General features: G+C 42.2%; 1 protein-coding gene and 1 long non-coding RNA gene across 2 annotated transcripts in view; one reads left to right on the top strand and one right to left on the bottom strand.

Annotated features, from left to right (window-relative positions):
• The window catches only part of pde2a (phosphodiesterase 2A), a 116,772-nt gene extending 111,589 nt beyond the window's left edge, over nucleotides 1-5,183 (bottom strand). Inside the window, exon 1 of the mRNA XM_019885874.1 lies at nucleotides 5,103-5,183. Within this exon, the coding sequence (XP_019741433.1) occupies nucleotides 5,103-5,161 (59 nt within the window). The 5' untranslated portion in view covers nucleotides 5,162-5,183. The remainder of the gene's footprint in view (nucleotides 1-5,102) is intronic.
• An 87-nt stretch (nucleotides 5,184-5,270) lies between these two features.
• LOC109525421 (uncharacterized) lies at nucleotides 5,271-9,304 on the top strand. The gene is made up of 2 exons (XR_002170147.1): nucleotides 5,271-5,365; nucleotides 9,145-9,304. It is a non-coding gene; the product is annotated as an uncharacterized LOC109525421 (long non-coding RNA).
• Nucleotides 9,305-20,267: the final 10,963 nt, after the last annotated feature.

Genomic DNA, 20,267 nt, shown 5'->3' with positions numbered 1-20,267 from the left:
CCTCACACAGGTAGCATGTCGGAAATAGCAACAGTGCTACTGTGGCGATCTCAGAATATTCAGCCATAACTTTAATCCAGTTGTCTCGAACGTACTTTTAAGGCCGCCGTCATTTGCGCTCTCCAGCAGTTTTATTACTCATTTTGCGAGCTCTAGCGTTTTGTTTTTAGCGTAATCGGTCACGTGACGAAGAAGCGCGGCTTGACGTGTGTCAAGCGTGACACAGACGGATGTAACGGAGAATCCGGTAATTTTTCAAAATAAAAGATCTTTCGTATTCCGAAATAAATAAAACGGAATTAAGGCAAGTTCTTTCTGTGCGGCCCGGAACCAAATGCCCTGCGGACCGGTACCGGTCCGCGGACCGGCGGTTGGGGACCCCTGGTTTAATGCAAAGCTTGAAAAACACATTACAGCAAAGGTGTTTGTTTTCGAAGAGCAGAATGCATGGAAGCAAGTGTGCCACCGCTTTCAGTTCAGTATGTTCCTCCACAAGGACACCCCTAAGAGAAGACTTGAGGAAGGCTGAACGGTGCCATCAAAGACTTAACGGTTAAGTTAAGGACAGGTTAAGTCTTAACCTGTCAACCTGTCCTACTTTGCTTTCAAAGAAACTCTCTCCGAGTTAACTTTGATGTCGAGAAAGACCCGACATCACCGAAAGGTAAACACCTGTGAACGTTACATGGGTGTAATAAACAAAGCAGAACACAACAGGAACGAATCATCAGTAGTAACGCTTACTGTAAGCACACACATATCACGAACATAAAGCACACCAGGCGCATGCTTTAATATGTTACATTTATTCAGAAGAGTTCACAATCAGCTACATGGACATGGGTGCAAATTCACAGGACATTGTTGCAGTCATGCTTCAATAAATGCATACATAAACAGTACATATATAGCTGCCAGGCACCCTGTTGGGATTTTTTTTTTTTTTTTGCTTGACTTGACCGAAAAGTAAAGCAAAGACAGAAAAAAAAAAACAAGAACCACCAGAAGATGGAAAGGAAGAGACAGAGAAAAAGAGCCTCTGGGGAATCTCGAGTGTGTGTGTGTGTGTGTGTGTGTGTGTGTGTGTGTGTGTGTGTGTGTGTGTGCGTAACCCAGGGCTTATGGGGGATGGTGTGAAAAGTCACCTGAAAGGGTCAATGGTGACCAAAGATGGGGACAAAATGGAAGTGACATGCTGACATACAAAAAACACAATCAGATGTAAAGTAACTGACCAAAAAAAAAAAAAAAAAAGTTTGAATTGGAGTTGATGACGGTAATCGATGGAGTCGTCAATATTTTTGATCCCGAATCTTTCTCACAAAGAGACACATTTTGAGACATAAAAACACATTTTTAAAAATGCTGACTCTAGTTGTAATTAGTGGGAGCCCTGCACGTTTGTCTTCAATGACCAGGACGAGCTTGTCTTGCGTTCCGTAACGTGGCGTGTTTTAAGGGCAGGCATGGAATCGAGGATCACCAAAAATTAAGCATTTCTCGGCTTCACAGTTTTTTGGTGTTACTATGAAGAACCATGCTACTCTGTTTAAAGCTTCCTGGCCCACCGCCCACCGGAGCCCAATATGTGTGTATTGCACGAAGACCAACTGAGCTTGTCAAACTTTTAATTAGAGTCTATAGCCATTTTTTTATTTTAATCTAAATACATTTTTTAGAGTATAATTTATGTCCCTTCCAAAGTGGCTTAGGTGGGCGGGAGGGCTTTGCCCAAGAGCCGTCTTTTGATGAGCTGCCATTGTTTATGTGTATAAATGAAGAGCAACTTCCTTAGCATTCATATTTAACCTGGGGCTCGGTACATTCCTTTGCGACAAGAGTCAAGAACAACTTTTGTGTGGTTGTTGGGGAGCAGGGGTTTATGGCCTGTGTGTGTGTTATACTGGCCCTAAGTAACGTCGGTCCTGTCCATGGTGAATGGGTGATTCAGGGATGGAAATGGCTCAACAAACTGAAGGTGATTAATGTGCCCGATTTCAAGAGACTAAAAAAAAAGCCTCAATAAAAAAAGTTGTTCATTGGCCTGTTTGATCTCATTGAAATGCATTAAAGCAAGCCTCTGTGACAGTACACTTCTAAGTAAACAAGATTGGCCGCAGAGTGCACCAACTCTCAATCTCAACTCAACTTTATTTAAAGAGCACTTGAAAACAACTATCGCTGCATACAAAGTGCTGTACATAGAGGAATGTAGTCGGGGGCGGCTGCGGCAGTTGCAGTCACAGGCCGAAAAATAATCACAGACAAGGTGGGGGGCGTGTTCCCACTTCATTGGTTTGTTCAGTAAGCCAACTGGTGGCAGCTTTATTCTACCTGTAACGTCAGTAAAAGCTTTTCTCCAGTCACTCAAATTGCCTTCTGTCATTCCTATGACGGTATTTTGCTGTTGTCATAACCTTGAATAGAAAGTACAGTTTTGACTGCACAACGACAAAATACATGAAAGTCTGTGAAAGGTTTTCAATCAAAAGTTTTGTTGGAAGTGTTCATTTTCTGTGGAGATATGTGTACAAACACACAAACACACAGGGCTTCCCTCTGCCTTTTCATTCACTTACACGATCTGCCTCTTCCGGTTCTTTTCTCGCTCTGAATATTTCAGTATTGATGAGGCCATTACTGATGATAACACACCAGTGTCAGCATCTTTTCTTCTGCTGTCAAATAGGCCCACAAATATATGGCCACTCATCTGGAGTCGGGTTACAACTGCTGCTAGTCGGTGTGTGCCAAGTGTATTTGTGTGAGTGAGTGTGTGTAGAGCTTCCTGGCAGTAATCCAGTAAATAATGATACTTCACGAGGCCTTTTAAATACACACCTAGTGGCATTAGAAGGCTGCTAAAATGATGAAAATGACAACAAATCCCTTTTTAAATGCTTCCAACAAATCAGATTTCCAAACAAAGACCATAAACATGCGTCGGTGTAATTCTTTAAATTGCAGGCAGTTGCATCAATCTGTTTGATGTTCAGGGACTGTAATGATAAACCTTTATGAACGTATGGTAAAAAAAGGCAACTATTACAACAAAGGGGAACCACATAGCTCAGAAAGAGAATATGCTTTGAATTGGCCGTCTTTCCCCATACCATATGCATCTCATGAAATATTCAAACGGGAGATAAACTGTTGGGATTCCCAACATAGCGCAAGCATAACATTGGCTCTTAAATACTACAACAGCATCATCCCCGGTGACCTTCAGTGTCTGATAATCAAAGCAACTCATGCTCAAGGAGGAGCAGGTAAGGTCAGCTGCTGACACTAATTGTAATGTCAGACCTGGCACGTTTCATTATTCGTCAACAAATCTGCTTGTTTCAGAGGATGGAGCGCTGCTGAAACTTGATACTGAGCAATCCCCAAAACGTGTGTGCCAAACTAGGGCAACTTGAAGAGAACACCAGGGGTTATTGAAAAAATCCTAGAATACAGACATCAAACCAAGCTCCGAGGAAGCCTCATCAGCATACAGTATTTACAGAGCGTGAGAGGCGTTTGATCAGCCTCGCGCTTTGATCGCAATAGCTCACCTGAATCACAGCAGATGCCTCCATTCATTTCAGGGCAGGTGCTTCACAGGAGAATTTCAAGCAGCAGAAATTGCATTTGCCAACAGGAGGGATTTATTTTAACATTATGTTGAACACGTCGTCTTGACATTGTCAACGTGTGCCTCTGAGGAAGAGCGGGCCAACGTAACAAAAATAAAAAAATAAACTTGTCCTCAACAATCAACACCATCCACTCCGCAGATGACAACACATAATGGTTATGTCATGCTGCTGTAGGCGCATCCACTACGACACCTTTGCCAGTGCAAAGACAGGAAGTGGATATGAAATTCAATTTGGAGCTTGCAACATAAGATGTTCTACTCTTCATACAACGATGTGGCTTGTGTATACATTATTGTCCAGCTATGCATAAGAAGTCCCTGTTGAGTGGGCTTGTCTTAACATATCTGTTCTAGTCCATCCCAGAAGTGTTCGATGGGGTTCAGGTCAAGGCTCTAATCAAGTTTTTCCTTGACAGAACTTCCTACGCGCCATGAAGTGCAAGAGGAATAAAGAAAGAAAGAAAGACATTTTGGATTGCTATTAAAAGCCTTTGGTAGTGCAGTAGAAAGTAACAAAGTACAAATACTTTCTTATGGTAGTTGCGTAGATTTTCGAGCTATCTATACTGGAGTATTTATTTTTTCTGATGACTTTTTACTTTTACTTATGACATATGAGAATTGATACCCGTACTCTCTATTCCTTACTTTGTCTCTCGCTCTCTGTGTTCTATGCTAAAGACAATGTAAAAAAAAAACATAAACAAAGTTAAAGTCAACCTTGGGTGAGATCTTAATTGACTGAATCTAATCTAATGACAATGGCAACAGATTCAGCTTGATCTGTTTGGTGTTGTCGTCTTCAAGTCTTAATATTTGTCTTGTGTCGGCTTTAAAACCATGAGCTGCTAGTGTTTTAAAAAAAACGATCTGTCGTGAATACAAAACACTACTTTGTGTTTATTTTCAGTTGTTATCATTAATTTAGCATTTTTTGTTGTACTTGTTTCACAATAACATGGCAGCACGTGTAAGGAACAAGTTAATGAAGGTGTGTGTGTGTGTTTTTTTTTTAGTACTGTACTTCCATTGAATCGGTCTTTTAACACACATATCTGTACTTCAATTTAAGAACGGAATGTCAGTACTTTTGCCACCTCTGTAACAGTATCCCTACTGAGACTTAAACCTTATACGTAATGTATAAGCGTTGATGGTAATTTTGAACCACTAGCCCGCAGGACTCACGGGAGTGATAAAGCCACCTAACAGACGCTGTGGAAATATTTGAGCGGTGATACAGTGCGATGTGACGGGCTTAAGGGAGCTGACAGCTGCCCTCACATCTCACATGGTGCTGCCGCTGTCAAGGGGAGAATAATGACAGCCAGCCAGCTGGCGGATCATACTCAACGCTCCACCACCACAAGGGGCCATGTGCCTCCCCGGCCGCCTCCTTGGACTAGTATGAGGAAGTAGAAGCGACACACAAACACACACGTCGGAGTGGCTGACTTACATGTCGGTGGATGGCGGTTGGCTACGGCAGAGCAGCGCGTGTCCGCACGCTTGTCCCATGGCGCATCGTGCCTCGCCACCCCGCTTGACCAAAAACAACTGCAGTCGTGGAGTGTGAAGCGGTAGGATGGAGGGACAGTGGACGATGAGCGGGTGGGTGTGTTTGTGTGTCGTCCTCGCTTTGCCACTTCTTCGCCGGTATCCACCGCTTCTTAGGGGCTTCCGTCTCTCCAGCGTGGAGAACGGAGGATTATTCGAGACCGGGTAAGTGATACTTGAACGCTTGTGCACGAGGACATCATCGGGCGAGAGAGCGAGAGAGAGAGAGAGAGAAAGAGAGAGAGACGTTCAGGGCCACATGGAAGCGTCAAAACCCGCCAGCCCACTGTCAATTGAGAACTACTCGTGCTGAAATAAAAACAACTCCCCACGCACACGGGGACGAGCTCCTCCTCGAGTTATTTATTTACGTGGAACTTCAAACTGTGACAATTGCATCCTTCTGTAATCCCACACAGACAAATGTGTGTGAGGACTTGAACGTCACCTGCTACGAGCGGCAGGCAGTCTTATCCGCTGGTGCCAGCCGCTTTTCATTAACCCAAGTTGCACTTGAATTACAGTTGAGTATGTGTCACTTGTGCAGTTCAAAGGTCCAACGGTGTTTTATCTTCATGGTCTCTCCACCGTGCACACACTTAACAAGAAAGCTGGCTTCTTAGTACTGACTGTAATGCAAAAGGTATTGTGGGAAACACAAAACAGTGGTTCCCAAAGGTAAGCTTGGGATACGCATTTCCCTATTCTTGCACTTTTATGGGAGTTTGGAACTTTCCAGCAGCTACAGTTACCAGAAAATACAATGGCACTGTAATTTACTGAAATTAATTTACGGTATATGAAATCACGATTGAATCACATTTAAAATCTGTTAAATACACAAAAATATTGATCATTAAACAAGATTATCTAGTAGTTAAAAATAACTTTTTTTTTCTGCACAATCTGTATCTGTTTCATGAGAAAAGTAGCGAAGCCACAGGTCGCCCCAGTCCTATCAATAATCAGAAAAGTTTACTGCCATTATTGAGTAACATAAGTTAAACAGCAAACCAGCTAATAAACGATCCATCCATTCTCTACCGCTTATCCAGCTAATAAAAGACTAGAGTTTGGTGACTTGAACACTATGACGTTGCTTTCAGTGTTGGTATTTATTTGATACTCAGTCTATTTGTAAAATTATTCAATAAAAAGATGGACTGCATGATCCTTCTTATGTGAGGCCCTTTGGGGGTATGCCAGTGACCCCCTTTAATATTTCACCTTAAAAGTTTTTTCGATGTTAAACTGCAGTCCACCCATACAGGGGTTGTCAATTACTGCCCCTGATTAGACCTCTCACACACACACACACACACACACACACACACACACACACACACACACACACACACACACACACACACACACGCTGATCTTCAAACGTTGGTTGAATGACATCTCCGTCTCTCTTAAGTTAGTTCTGTCGCATCTGTTCATCATCATTCTCCGCGTCATTTTCTCAGCATGGCGACTGGGATCCCCCACAAGTTCCCCACATCGCTCCCCCGAACTTCAGCCTGAGTGGAGAAGTAATCAGCTAATCAGCCGTAATTGCAAACACCTGAGCTAAGGCTTGCCGTTAAAAGTTGCTGTTGTTCAGTGTCAGTCAACTCAATGGAGGGCTCCGTCCTTTTAGCAGTTACCCACAATCCACTACCGGCGGCCATATTGGAGGCCTGTTATAAACAAGCCATACACGAATAGACTTCGTGTGTGGTTTGTTTATAAAAGCCCTCCAATATGGCCGCCGGTAGTGCATTGTGGGTAATTGCTAAAAGGCCGGAGCCCTCTATATCGTGACGTTTAAAGCAGATTTATTTTTACCCCCGTTTTCGCATATGAATTTCATACAATCACTGACTGTTTTGGTTCGCTGCTTCCAAGGCTCCTGGCGCTCCTTTTGGGATAATTAATGGAAACGAAGTATTGTGCCTTTTACGCTGCTCGGCAAGGCAAAATGTCACAATCCCACAAGTAATAATTTAAATTAGATTTATTTTCATTTCCACTCAGGTAGGATTAAAAAAAAAAAAACATGGGTGGGAGAGCGGCGTGTTCGTGGGAGTCCCTTTTCAGGGCACTGCATAATATGCCATCAAGTTCCATTTCTGGTTCAATAATTGCTATCCTCCCGAAATTCACAAAAAAAAAAAAAAAAGCCAAAGATAAAGTAGACGCCAGCACAAAAGAATGTGAGATTTTCTTCCATGGTCTCATACTTCCATCAGGGTTGGAGATAAGCAGCACAAAAATTATATGAGAGTCATCAGACAGAAAAATTAATACCTTCAGCCCATTTTCACGAACAAAATCACAGATGGCTGTAGGCGTGTTTTGGAATTTTCTTCTCAGTGAGCAAAGCACATAAGCTGCCAGAGTTGGACATGTTTGTTTGAATTCACACAAGGTGCCAGAAGACATTGTTGGAAAATCTGAGGATCAATTTGTGATTATAGTTTTGGACAAATCAAGTAGCAGTGTTAGCTGGGATTAGATTTGTTGAAAACTAAGGTAAGAATGAGGGCTCAACTAAACACAAGAACATTAAGGTTACATTGAAAAGTCTTAATGGTTGGCGCGTCGACCTCACAGTGCAGAGGTCGTGGGTTCGATTCCAGCTCTGGCCTTCCTGTGTGGAGTTTAATGTTCTCCCCGTGCCTGCGTGGGTTTCCTCCGGGTACTCCGGTTTCCTCCCAAATTCCAAAAACATGCATGGCAGGCTGATTGAACACTCGAAATTGTCCCTAGGTGTGAGTGTGCGCACGGATGGTTGTTCGTCTCTGAGCGCCCTGCGATTGGCTGGCAACCGGTCCAGGGTGTCCCCCGCCTCCTGCTCGAAGATAGCTGGGATAGGCTCCAGCATGCCTCGCCACCCTTGTGAGGATAAAGCGGATCAAAAAATGGATGGATGGATGGATGAAAAGTCCTAAATAAACATTCTTGGATCTATCTACTGATGTTGGTTATCGTGTGTCCAAGTATGGGAAGCTGCTATTGAGAGGTCCAAAAAGCTTATTCAACACTCTGCATTTAGAGTGCAGCAGACGGTGTGGTTATGTCGAAGTTGTTGAGTCTGGAGGAGATTCACGCCACTATCTAAACAAATCAAACTGCATGCTACGCAGATTAAACCATGTTTTCACTGAAAAAGACCGGAACAGCTCCAAAAACATGACCACATTAAAAGTCCTTCTTAAAAAGAGAGCATAGTAGTTATGAAAAAAAAAAAAACAAACAATTGGCACACGTCTACCGAGATGTGAAACAAATACAATTCCTCTTTTTCACAGCAAGTGGGCGAGTGTCTGCATGGAAAAAGAACTGGAAAGGGTTCAAAGCTGAATCCAGATACACTGAGGATGTTGGTGTTATTTTAGGTTCCATGGAAAAAGTGCTTCAACATCGTTTAAGTGATCTTTATTCACTGATCAAAATATTTGAAAGCGAGTCAGCTCAATCGAGGAGACAATTTGATCTCGGTTGAGTTTTCACTCGCTCTGGCATGGTACATGCCAAGTGCCATATCTACTAAGCACAGAAGGAATTAGCTAGGCTGGAACACACATTAGCCATTGGTGCATACGCCCTGATGCCTTCAGATGCAGTTTTCTGAGAGCTTCACGGCCGATTGTCTTTGTTTTAACTCCACAATGGAGGTTAACATTTACTAGCCTGCCTTTATTAAATCCCTGACCATTGGAAGAGATCAGAAATGAACTGTCAGCTAAGAATGACATTCATTGGGGATGAGGACACCCCTCCCAGTGTTGGATTTTGTTTTGGCCAAATTTAGTTGACGTTCAGTGTTGGCTTTGCATGTGCACCAATACACACCTCCGATGAAATAAATCTGACCATTTTTAACACTTTGATACTATTCCTGTCTGACTCTAATTGCAACTGTCCTCAAATGAATTTTTTTTTGTTTGTTTTTGCAGCTACCAGACCGGTCCTCCGTATTCAGTCGTTATGGCAACCCTGCGAACATCATTTTGGAATAATGCTACACATTTTACCTCTGCGGGCTGAGCCTCATTGCTCTTGAAAAGACGCATATCTTGCAGCAGGATACAAAACAACAATAGACTATGACTGCGATGGCTTCTTGTGTGCAGTATGTGGAGCGCATTACATGCAACAACTGCCAGCGCACCTCACCAACAACAAAATACACATCTTCAGGATTCCAAACGCATCAGCCCAAAGGGGACATTGATGATGATGTTTAATACATGCCCACTTACAGGGGACAGGTTGAGGATTAGAAAAACCACACACATGTAATCACTTTTTGGTATTTGAGCAGGCGTTCTCCTGCAAAGGGGTGAATACATTTGGTCAGTCGAGATTCAGTAGAGACTCTACCTATAACCGAAACCCGAACCTTGAACAGGGTAGAAAGTTGATGGATGGATATGCATTATGCATAGAAGTGCTACATCCTTGAGCATATTAGGCCTGAAAATGCACGAAAAGGATGAAAGGTCTTCCAGTAACTTAGGACAGGAAGGGGCAGTATCACTAGTGTGACAGCCGTGTCTGAGCTGTGCTCTTCAATAAAGTGCAGTGAAGCTTATTTTTACGAGGTGGGAAATTCCTGCTGTTCTAGACTGTCCTGAAGCAGTCCTTGTCTCGTAAATCATATAATGGCCTGCGAAATGCTGTTCATTTCAACTTATTTAAAATGTCTCTGAAACCAAAGCAACACATCGATGTGAGCCTGAGCAGGCTTCCCCTTCCTCTAAAACCAGATTTCTTGACTAGGTAGAACTCAAAATAGATATAATAATGTTTTTCTCGGGATGAATCGAATTAATCGAAGGGATAAAACCCAGAGCACTGTGTTTGAAATTGAGTTGGTTCCTTGGCCTGGCTTCAATTCCCACTCAGAGATGGTGTGAAAATGAGGTCTCTTGGTGTGCCCTGTGAGTGAGTGGAGACTAGTGCGAGGCACTTGCTCAGCCTTCTCTGCCATGCCTTCATGCAATCCTTGAAGGATTCTTCAGGGATCATCCACACCTCCATCATCTTGATATCATTCACATTTTCAAAATGGGCTTCAGCAAACGCAAAAAGCGGGAAAGAAGGAATCGCACGGAGCCACGTTCGGGTCAGTAGTCAGGTTGCTCCAGTGCGGCGATGTTCCGCTCAGCCGGTAACTCTCAGATGCTCAGAGTATTATGAGCAGGTGGGTTGTTCATGGTGGAGCAGCCATGAGTGGTTCTTACACACTTCTCAGATCTTCTCGCACAATGAACAAAGCAAACACAGCAGGATGTCTTTGTGGACGTGCTGGTCGATCGTCCGGCCGTGTGGCGAGAACTTGCGGTGGACGATGCGCCCGTGTGATCAACATGACTTTGGCTTTCTGCCTTGTTTTCTTCGGCCCTGGTGACAACGGTGACGTCAGACTCTTCCACTGAAGGCTCGGGTCATTGGTCTCCGGGTTGTACTGAAGGATCCACAACAAATCACCGGTGCAAGTCTGGGCTCATTGGTCTTATCATCACTTACTCGGCTCATGCTTTAAGATGAGACACAGAGCACATGACTAGAAAAGCTTCTGGAAAGTTCAATGGGTGCAGAAATCTGAGGTTGCGCTTAGTCTGGGTTTGAAATCTATGTATCTTTTGTGACCCCCGAGTCCTCATCACAATGAATGAAATCACGGACACGGTTTAGTGGCTGTGAAGCTTAAATCTTAATTTTGCAGCACGGCAAAAGTGTGTCACACACCATCTGATTGAGGTCCCCAGAGTGTTTCGCTCTCAAATCTGCTCCTGAGTTGATTACAACCAAGTGTGATAGGTCTTCAGTGCTTACTGACATTTACAGGCAGCCTTCATGAATTGTTGAACAACTACAAACTGACTCGACTATTAATCATTCAAAAGTAATGCCTGATGGGTTGCGAGCTTTTCTCTCCAGAATATTATCACGTTCGTCACGCTGCAATGCACGGACGGTAGCGGGTGTCTAGAGTTACAGCGTGGGTGGTAAATACTCGAGAATGAAAAGCGAACCAATTAGAGGGCCTTCAGAGTTGTTGGTGAAACACAGCTGATGAATAAATTTCTCTTTACCTGTGCTTCACTTGGAAATGCTTCCAAACACACACAAGAGACCAAACGAGGCGAGGCAGGCTGGGCTGTCGAAGTTTTTCTGTTTATTTATACTCATATTGCCACATTTAATCAATTCTATTTGCCAAGACGTATGTGAACTTCCACCTACCTGGTGCTGTCAGTCATTCAGACCAAAAAAAAAAAGAAGAATATTGTGTCCGTGTCAAACCTTGCGCCTTTGTGAGAATTAACAGCACTTCATGGTGGAAGTTAGGTATCAAATAACTGCAGTCGATTTGGCTACAGTTTGAGTTTATCAAGAAAGCAGGCAATGTGGACAAGACACACGCATCCTTTTAGCTATTTTAAGTATCGTGGGCTAGGGTATATCAAAAATTAATGTAAAAGATGTCTGGTTGAAAATAGTGTCCAATGACCTTGCAAAGATGGCCAAAAACGGCAAAACAAATATATACGATTAGAAATACACCCGCTATATTTTTGTGTTAGCTTGAGCACCTGATGCTACATATGGTACACTCATAGTTCACTGAATTAGGTACGCCAGCTAAATCTTGGTCGATCTAGTACGAGATCTTTATCAAACACTCAGCCTACATATTTTGCTCGCCTTATTCGCCCTGTGGTTGGCTGGCAAACAGTCCAGGAGTGGAGCCAGCATTTTCAGGAAAACTGGTCGAAACTGGATGGCGGCTATTTGAGAGGAGCAAAATATTCATAAACACGACTGCATCATGCGGTCCAAGTGCTCCAACCCTCAAAACTACAGCACAAAAATAGACATATTGCTCATTAAAACCTCTCTGAAAAAAAAAACCAAACAACTGTCATAAATAAAGAAATAAATAAACAATGCTGTTGAACTGGCCTTCAAAAACAGGGGAGTCTAAAACAAACCAACACAAAAAAAATCAGCTTTTATTTCTCTCATGGTGCCTTTTAGACACTTCTCGGTGCATGTATCAATCCCTGTTTATCTTAATCCCCTCCTTTCACTGTCGGGGCTCTCTTGCATCCCTGCTGGGTGCTAATGGCTCGCAAGCCATTAGCCCTCACTTACTCTGTCCTATTTCCACGTATGCTCGTCTTCCCACCGCTACCCAAACATAATCAACATCAACTGAATCTCAGGCAGCTTGACTTGTCTCAGGTGGTTTCATCAGTGACATTTCTCAAGACAAATTTTCAGAGTCCCTGTTTGGAAGACTTCTACCAGTAACATCCCAAACACTCTTGTCATTGCTGTTCCTGTTTCTTTTTTTTTTTTTTTTTTTTTTTTTTTTTTGGTGCATTTAACCATAGCTCAGTTGATGTTATGTAGGATGTCGTTTTTTTTGTTGTTTTTTTTTTAATGACTTCTGGCCATAAATGCTTCAGCAACACTGTCCCCTGTTAGAATTGGAGCAAGAGAAGCTAGCTGTTCTGTCATGTACATATACTGTCTTAATTAAAATTAAAAATTTATTATTTATGTTAAAGCCAAGATGCTGCTGACTACTCATTAAATAAATGAATAAATAAATGATCCATACTGTTAATGTGTATGTAGTGGTGCTGCTGGATTCAAATGAGCTGTATTCTCCCAGATATTATTTCAGTTCCAGTATGTTTGTTTTATGGATCCAATCCGTTCCGCTTTGGCTGTGGCTCAACATTTAAGTAGCCCTCATCAGATGTAATGGTTTAGTCACAGACTTTCCCCAACAGTAGTATGCTTCTCCTTCATAAATGCGGGAATGAGATTCCATTAAAATGTCCAAAACAGTGGAAATTCTCTTGCCTGGCCCGGAGCTCAGCAGTCCTAAACTTCCAATCCTAGAATCACCCTTGCCTTGCTCCCTTCCAGGGGCCGGTCTGACGGTCAAACCCTCTTAGCTGTGTGAACTATGAGAGCTCTTGTGGCTTAAATCAATTTCAGTGTGATTTCAAACCACGGTGACATGACACCATCCCCTCGAACTGCACTGGAGAACATCATGTTAATGACATCATCTGAGAAGGCACACACACACACACACACACACACACACACACACACACACACACACACACACACACACACATATACTGTATATACACATACACATATTTTTTTAATGTACTAATAAAAAATATTTTTTTTTAAAGTTTTTTTTTTTAATGGCAAAATAAATTTCATTTCAAATCCGACCTTTGTTTTTGTTTTGAACTCTAGCATATAGTTACTACAAATAAGTAAGAAACAAAATCCATGGAGGCTTTAGCATGGTAATGTAACGAACAATTCTACAAAGTACAGTAATGGAAGTGAATTGTTTGGACAGTTTACAGTCACGCACAGTAGTCGGCTCATATGCAGAAAGACAATCAAACAAGAGCCCAGTCAGGACCATTAGTCGGTCGGTCTGGATTAGAGAGCCGCGACTATAAACCGAATGATTTGTTTTGGAGACCTCCGGCAAGGTAAAATGATGTGGCGACTACAATTAGTTCTTTTGAAATGGAAACTTTCCTGAAGCTGTGTAGTGGAAAATTTGCCCGTGTTATCCAACAAAACCTGCAGTGTTTAAATTTGAAGTCAGGACCAAGGCAGCTGACCGTAGTTAGTCATGCATGCTGCCTGACACCGACAAGATTTCTACAAGGAGACTGTCCTGCAATGCCGGTTTTGTTTTTCCACCCTGGTTTTGACCGGCAAATGCTCAGTCAGTGTAGTGTTGTTGTAGATAGTATCACATGTATCATGAGAGTTCATTTGTAGGGATCAGGCCAGGCCAGTGCACCAGACCAGTTCATTCATGGTGGTCCGCATTTTTGGGGACCAGCAACCACTCACCAACAGGGGCGAGTGTCGTGGCGTGTTGTCATACATTCCTGCTCTGCTACAAACAAAATATAAAAATAATTAGGGCTGGGCAAAAATTCCATATTAATATATATCGTGATAGACACCTAATCTATGTGAATAGGAATTGCAATAGTTAATAATATTGGTTGCAAAAAAATCTGGACCAAACCCTGACCCCATTCTGTGTGCTATTGGCAGAGGCTACAGTATGACGTTAAATTTATGCCACAATTACAAGCACCTAAGAGGCAATTTTGGATCCCAAAAGGTTGTTCCATACCATCTCACAATATCCATCAATCAATTTTCTATAGCGCTTCACCTTATTTGGGTTACGTGTGATCTGAAGCCTCTCCCAGGTGACTTTGGGTATCCACTCAAACGGTTGCAAGCCAATGGCATTGGATAGCCAGACAATGATTCACATTCACACTCAATTTCCAGTCTTCAAATCAACTTAAGGGAATGTTTTTGGTGTGGTTTCCACCTCCTCACTGCCAGGTCTGAAAACGTTCTGCCACTCAAAGACTTTCTATGACTTTATGAGCTGTCTGTAAATGTCTTAATGGTCTTCTCTTATGTACGTATCCGAGCTGTTGCCTGTGCACACTTGATCCACGAGCACAAGGCCCACACAGCACACAGCTTTTCCAACCCCCCCAAAGAAGAGTCCCAATCGCTTTTCTTTGGTGCTCCTAAAACGGTAGGACAGTCTTCCTTTTAATATTCGAGCCACAGTGACACGTTAAACGCCTTCTTGAGAATCACCACTAAACACAAACTGAGCTTGTTTCATTTTATTAGGCCGTTTCATTGTGGTGGTTTTTGTTGTTGTTGTTTTATCGCATTACGTTTTATTGGTCTCATCCATTTCCTACCTATTTATTGGATTTTTTTCTTGTATGTCTGGTTTGTTTATTGCACAGCACTGTTGTCAGCAAGAGTTGTGGGAAAACTGCTATGTAAATGAAATTTTACCTTCACCCCTTCGCTGGACAGCGGAAAACTGCTATGTAAATGAAATTTTACCTTCACCAGCGACAGGACAGAGCTATCAGGAACACAAGGTGAGCATGTCACACTACTTATGAGACATGATTATGTCTACACATTAATTTCACAAATATAAACACTTCCAGTCTGTATTGGATACAAAATATGCGTTGGAAATCCAGGGATCCAATTATACTTCCCAACTAGAGGAACTCTGGAGTAAAACACACAACCGAGTTGAGTTACGACCTCGGTCATGGTCCGAAACGAACTTGGAAATCAAGGTACCATTGTTGTGCTTTGTGGTTGACTGGCAACCAGTCCAGGGTGCCCCCCACCCCCCTTTTCCCTTGTCTAAATGATTCTTCCCTCTTGACAGAATGGGTAATGACGCCAAATAAAATGACACCCATCCCTACATCAGAAACATTTGTGCTCATCTACAGGTCTCTCTTACAAACACCCCGGCTACACCTCCGCACACATAAGCAGACAAGTAGTGTGCAACAACAGTGGTGTCAGTCAAATCACGTTCCATTGTCTTTGAACAGTGTTTGCCTTCAAATGGTGTTTGACAACCTCTTTATTAACTTGCAAGCGATCACAGTTGTAACGAGTTTTCCAAAACAATGGAACCATGTCGCAAACAATGACATTTGCCACCGTTGCAGCTGTAATGCCATTTGAGGAGCGCTTGTCCAAGCAGTACCTGATGAGCGTCATTCAGTTGACAATCAGTGTGTCAAACTCACTCAACCCCGCCCCCAACCCCCACCCCGAATTCGAGACTCCCATGCCGAAGTCACGATAACTGATAGTTTTGTTGATTTTGATGTCATTTTCGGAATGGTGAGCCTAAGAACACAGACTAGATAAGTGATATGTTTTGAACAAAGGGGAATGGGAAGAAAAAAAATCTCCGAAGTCAATAATTTCCCAATGACGTCAATTACATTAGAACCCTGACGTCCTGGTGTAGACTTTCACAAACCAAAGGAAGTATTAACTTGGTTCATTCCTTTTTTTTTCTTCTTAATTGTCACCCTGTCCCACGCAATGTAATTTTGTTTTTAAAATCAAATAATATTATCTTAAGTGAGACCACTTTAAAGTCAAATTAAAGTAAACATTTCATTTTCTTGAGTGAGCAACAATAAAACTAAAAACCATCATGTGTCGATATCATGTGTCCGAAGGCTTGTGTTTTGTGAGGAAATTTCATATACCTAGAGATTTTAAATACACCCAAAAAAAAAATAAAAAAGACCTTTGCCAAAGATTGTCTGCGTAGACCACGATCCATCTCGGAAAATACTGAACAAATGGAGTCCGAAGGCTTGTGTTTTGTGAGGAAATTTCATATAGCTAGAAATTTTAAATACACGAAGAAAAAAAAAAAAAAGACATTTGCCAAAGAGTGTCTGCGTAGACCACAATCCATCTCGGAAAATACTGAACAAATGGAAGTATGGAAGATCTTGGACGCAGCTTATCATATCACATCTACCATTACATCCTTTTTTGGGTCACAGAGAAGTCACAGAGTTTGTCCGAGCGGACTTCAGTGATGAGCTCATCTGTCAATCAAAGTATCACATGAAGTGCAGCCAAACCACAAACCAAAACTCACACTCACATTTGCATTCATGTGCCCTGCGATTGGCCCTTGCCCAAAGTTAGCCGGGATAGGCACCAGCTCACTTGTGGCACAAATGAGGACAAGCGCTGGAGAAATTTAGCATTAATGGACAATTTAGAGTCTTCAGTGGACCTAACAAACATATGGGAAGCTTTAGCAGCTGGAAAGGAATCACACCAGTCAAGATTTGAAGACTGAGCCGGATGACTAATGTTGCATTAGTGGGTTTGCAGTTTCACGTTCTCTTTGGCTCATCTCTTCTCTTCCATTGAGCTCGTGTGAGTTGGAGCTAAGGAACAGTGCTGTCCTTTGGGCCATTGGCCGCCAACGTGACAGGCACTGACCAATTCCTGGACAGAGTGTGCCGTAATTGCTCCTCTGATGGATGTTTTGAACAGGTCCTGTTCCAATTTGGTGTCATAAAATGTGCAGATAAACTAAAGATTAAAATTTTTCTGCTACGATTGGGCCAGTCAAACCTGCCAGGCAAACCGGGATCCAACTATCCATTCACAGTCCAGTTTCTATTTCACCTTCATGCCCAGAACACTCAGTTTGACAGCAGTCTGATGAAATAAAAGCTTCTCTTTCCAGTTTGGCTCAGTATGCTGTCACTGGCACAAGAGCCTTGTTAGTTATTTCAACATTATTTGTTCGCATTAAAAAAAAAAAAAAAGAAAAAAAACACTGGCCAACAATAACATGGCTTCTAACTGAAGTCATTCAGGGTCAGGCCGTCAAGCTTCAACGCATAAATCCAAAGCGTATGAAAGAAAACAAGGCATACCTGGGAGGACATTAAAAATGAACAACGTGATCACTTGGGAATGGTTCATAGACAAATTCCTTATCACGCATCACTATATTAGTGTCATAAAAGATATTTCATGAGGCTGACTGCATAGTTCAGCATTTTATGCCGACAAATCAGAGAACATGAGGAGACCGTCGTAGCCTCTGGTATACGATTCATAAAACAGAGCAGATCAATATCTTAAATAGGAAATACAATTCGTAGAGCACATTCCACATTTGATGGATCTCGCTGTCTAACAGATCATCTCTGTTAAATAAATGACGGATTTGCCTTATTATTATTTGGAGGTGTCACATATTTTCATTCTTTTCACTGTGTACTGGTTGTGTGAACTTGCAAAAAGTGGCGATTTATTTTCAGACCTGTTGACACACCCAAAAAGGTGATTCATAATGATTCAAAAAAATTATTCCAAAAGGATCTTTAATAAATGACATGAGAGTCAGGACACACACACACACAAAAACACACCCACAAAAAAAAAAATAAATGCTCGGTACACCTCAAATCAGTTTGGGTTTGGGTTAGTGTTCTTGAATCACATCAGACTTCACTCCCAAAGGTTCCCAAGGCACAAGGGATTATGCGCGAGCCTATTTCCTCAACAGCGAGACTGCGCTTTTCGTGAACGGAGACTCTTTCTATCCTCTAAATGCAGATGGCAAGGTTTGTCCTGACCCATGCAGCGAGAAGTCTGATGGGCTTGACAGGGTCAGCATTGTGTTAGCAGGTACGCGGTGCCAGCTCGTCTGGGTCTCTTGATGAGGAGTCTATTTCAGCAGTCACAGAAATGCCAACGGCAAGGCCCAATGTTTGGGATGTGTCCACAGTAAATTCTTCAAATTATGTCGGACCACAGAATTTGCTGCAGGACAGGTCCAAAACAACAAGTACTTGAGGACAGAATGAACAAGCGATCTGTGAGATACTGTATGCGTTTAGAAATGCGATACTCAATTTAATTCAGGAACGTTTGCAAAGCTAAATTGAATTAAAAAATTATTCGGATTATATTGCAATGCTTGAAAACTGATTGTGCAAGCAGATATTTAAATGTTTTTTTTTTACAGTATATTTGTGATTGTTTTTTTAAAATCTTTTATTCATTTTATTCTGTACTGTATACTATATAAAAAGACTGCCCATATCACATAACACGATGACATAGCAAGTTTAAAATGCGTATTTTTATGATCAGGGTTTTACGATAGCTGAGCAAGGATGAGATAATAAACGCGTTTCCTCATGATGCAAATCATGACTTGTCGAACTAACCAGCATGCAGTTCATGACCCACATACATTCAAACTCTGTGCACATACAGTACGTGCACACACACACACACACACACACACACAAACAACGATATGACGACCGGAGGTGCTAACTGATCAAATATAAATGGACATTTTTTAATCTTGAGGCATAATGATAATTTGTCAGCTGACTGAGTTTTGACGAAGTGCAGTGCTATTTTGAACCGGTCATGCATAATATGCGGTAAGTGCACCAGCCTGTTAGCATCACTACTGTTACATTGACAGCTGTCAACATCTGCACTCTGTGTGTGTGTGTGTGGGTGTGGGTGTGTGGGTGTTGGGGGGGTGGGGGTTAGAAAGGGATTTCTGGGGGTAAAACATTGGAATTTGCCCTTAATCACTGTGCAGTTTCATTAAACATGTACAACTTGATGTGTGTGCACGCGCACCCACATGCACACGCACTGACGAGCTTTGAGCGACTAATCTACAATTAGCACTCATCTCCCAGGCCGTTCATCCTTCTTATGCCTCCATCCATCCATCCCTCCTTCCACTCCTTTTTGCTCCTTTCTTTGATCGATCCCCACTTAGAGAAGTTGAGCTTGTTAGGGTGTCTTAATACCAGCTGTATTCTTGATTTTTTTTTAGTCACATAAATTGTTTATATTAATTTAGATAAAAGTTACTCGAAGGGTCCAGGGATATGATTCGAACCGTGTTGTCAACTAGTCCCACAGCCAGGAAACGAGAGCGCTGTTCACCAGGAGGAACATTGGCCAAACTCATGCAGACCACATCTGCAGACATCTCCTTGCGCTCGGTATACTCGTTCAGCTGGCCTGACTGAAGAAATGGAACAGAAACATCCATCACATATATTCTACTTGTCAGAACCAAGTACCCAACACAACTTTATTCATTAAAACACTTTAAAAACAACCAGAACTGCAAACAAAGTGCTGTAAATATATTTATTATAATATTATTTATTATTATATATTACTATACAGTCAAACCTCGGTTTTCGAATGTCTCTGTTCTCGACGAAATCGGTTTTCGACCAAAAATTTGAAGTTTTTATGCCTCGGATGACGACCGAATTTCAGTTCTCGAACAAACTGAACGCTCTTGAATGCGTCACTTGACTCCTCTCACCTTCCTTGTAGGAGGAAGTGACGACTCCTTTTTGCTCCTTTCTTTGATCGATCCCCACTTGGAGGAGTTGAGCTTGTTAGGGTGTCTTAATACCAGTTATATTTATTTTTTCTCGAACCTTCACATTATAATTTAGATAAAAGTTACTCAAATATCATTTTATATATACAGTACATATATATATATACCGTATATAAAATCCTTGTCTCACCCCTCGGGTGGTGTCCATCCCCCATTCAGCTCGGGTCCTCTACCAGAGGCCAGGAAGCTTGAGGGTTTTAT

Source organism: Hippocampus comes, unplaced genomic scaffold (assembly GCF_001891065.2).
Source record: "Hippocampus comes isolate QL1 unplaced genomic scaffold, H_comes_QL1_v1.1 scaffold29, whole genome shotgun sequence".
Lineage (NCBI taxonomy): Eukaryota > Metazoa > Chordata > Actinopteri > Syngnathiformes > Syngnathidae > Hippocampus > Hippocampus comes.
Note: the sequence above shows the minus strand (reverse complement) of the source record. Positions and strands in the feature narration are given on the sequence as shown.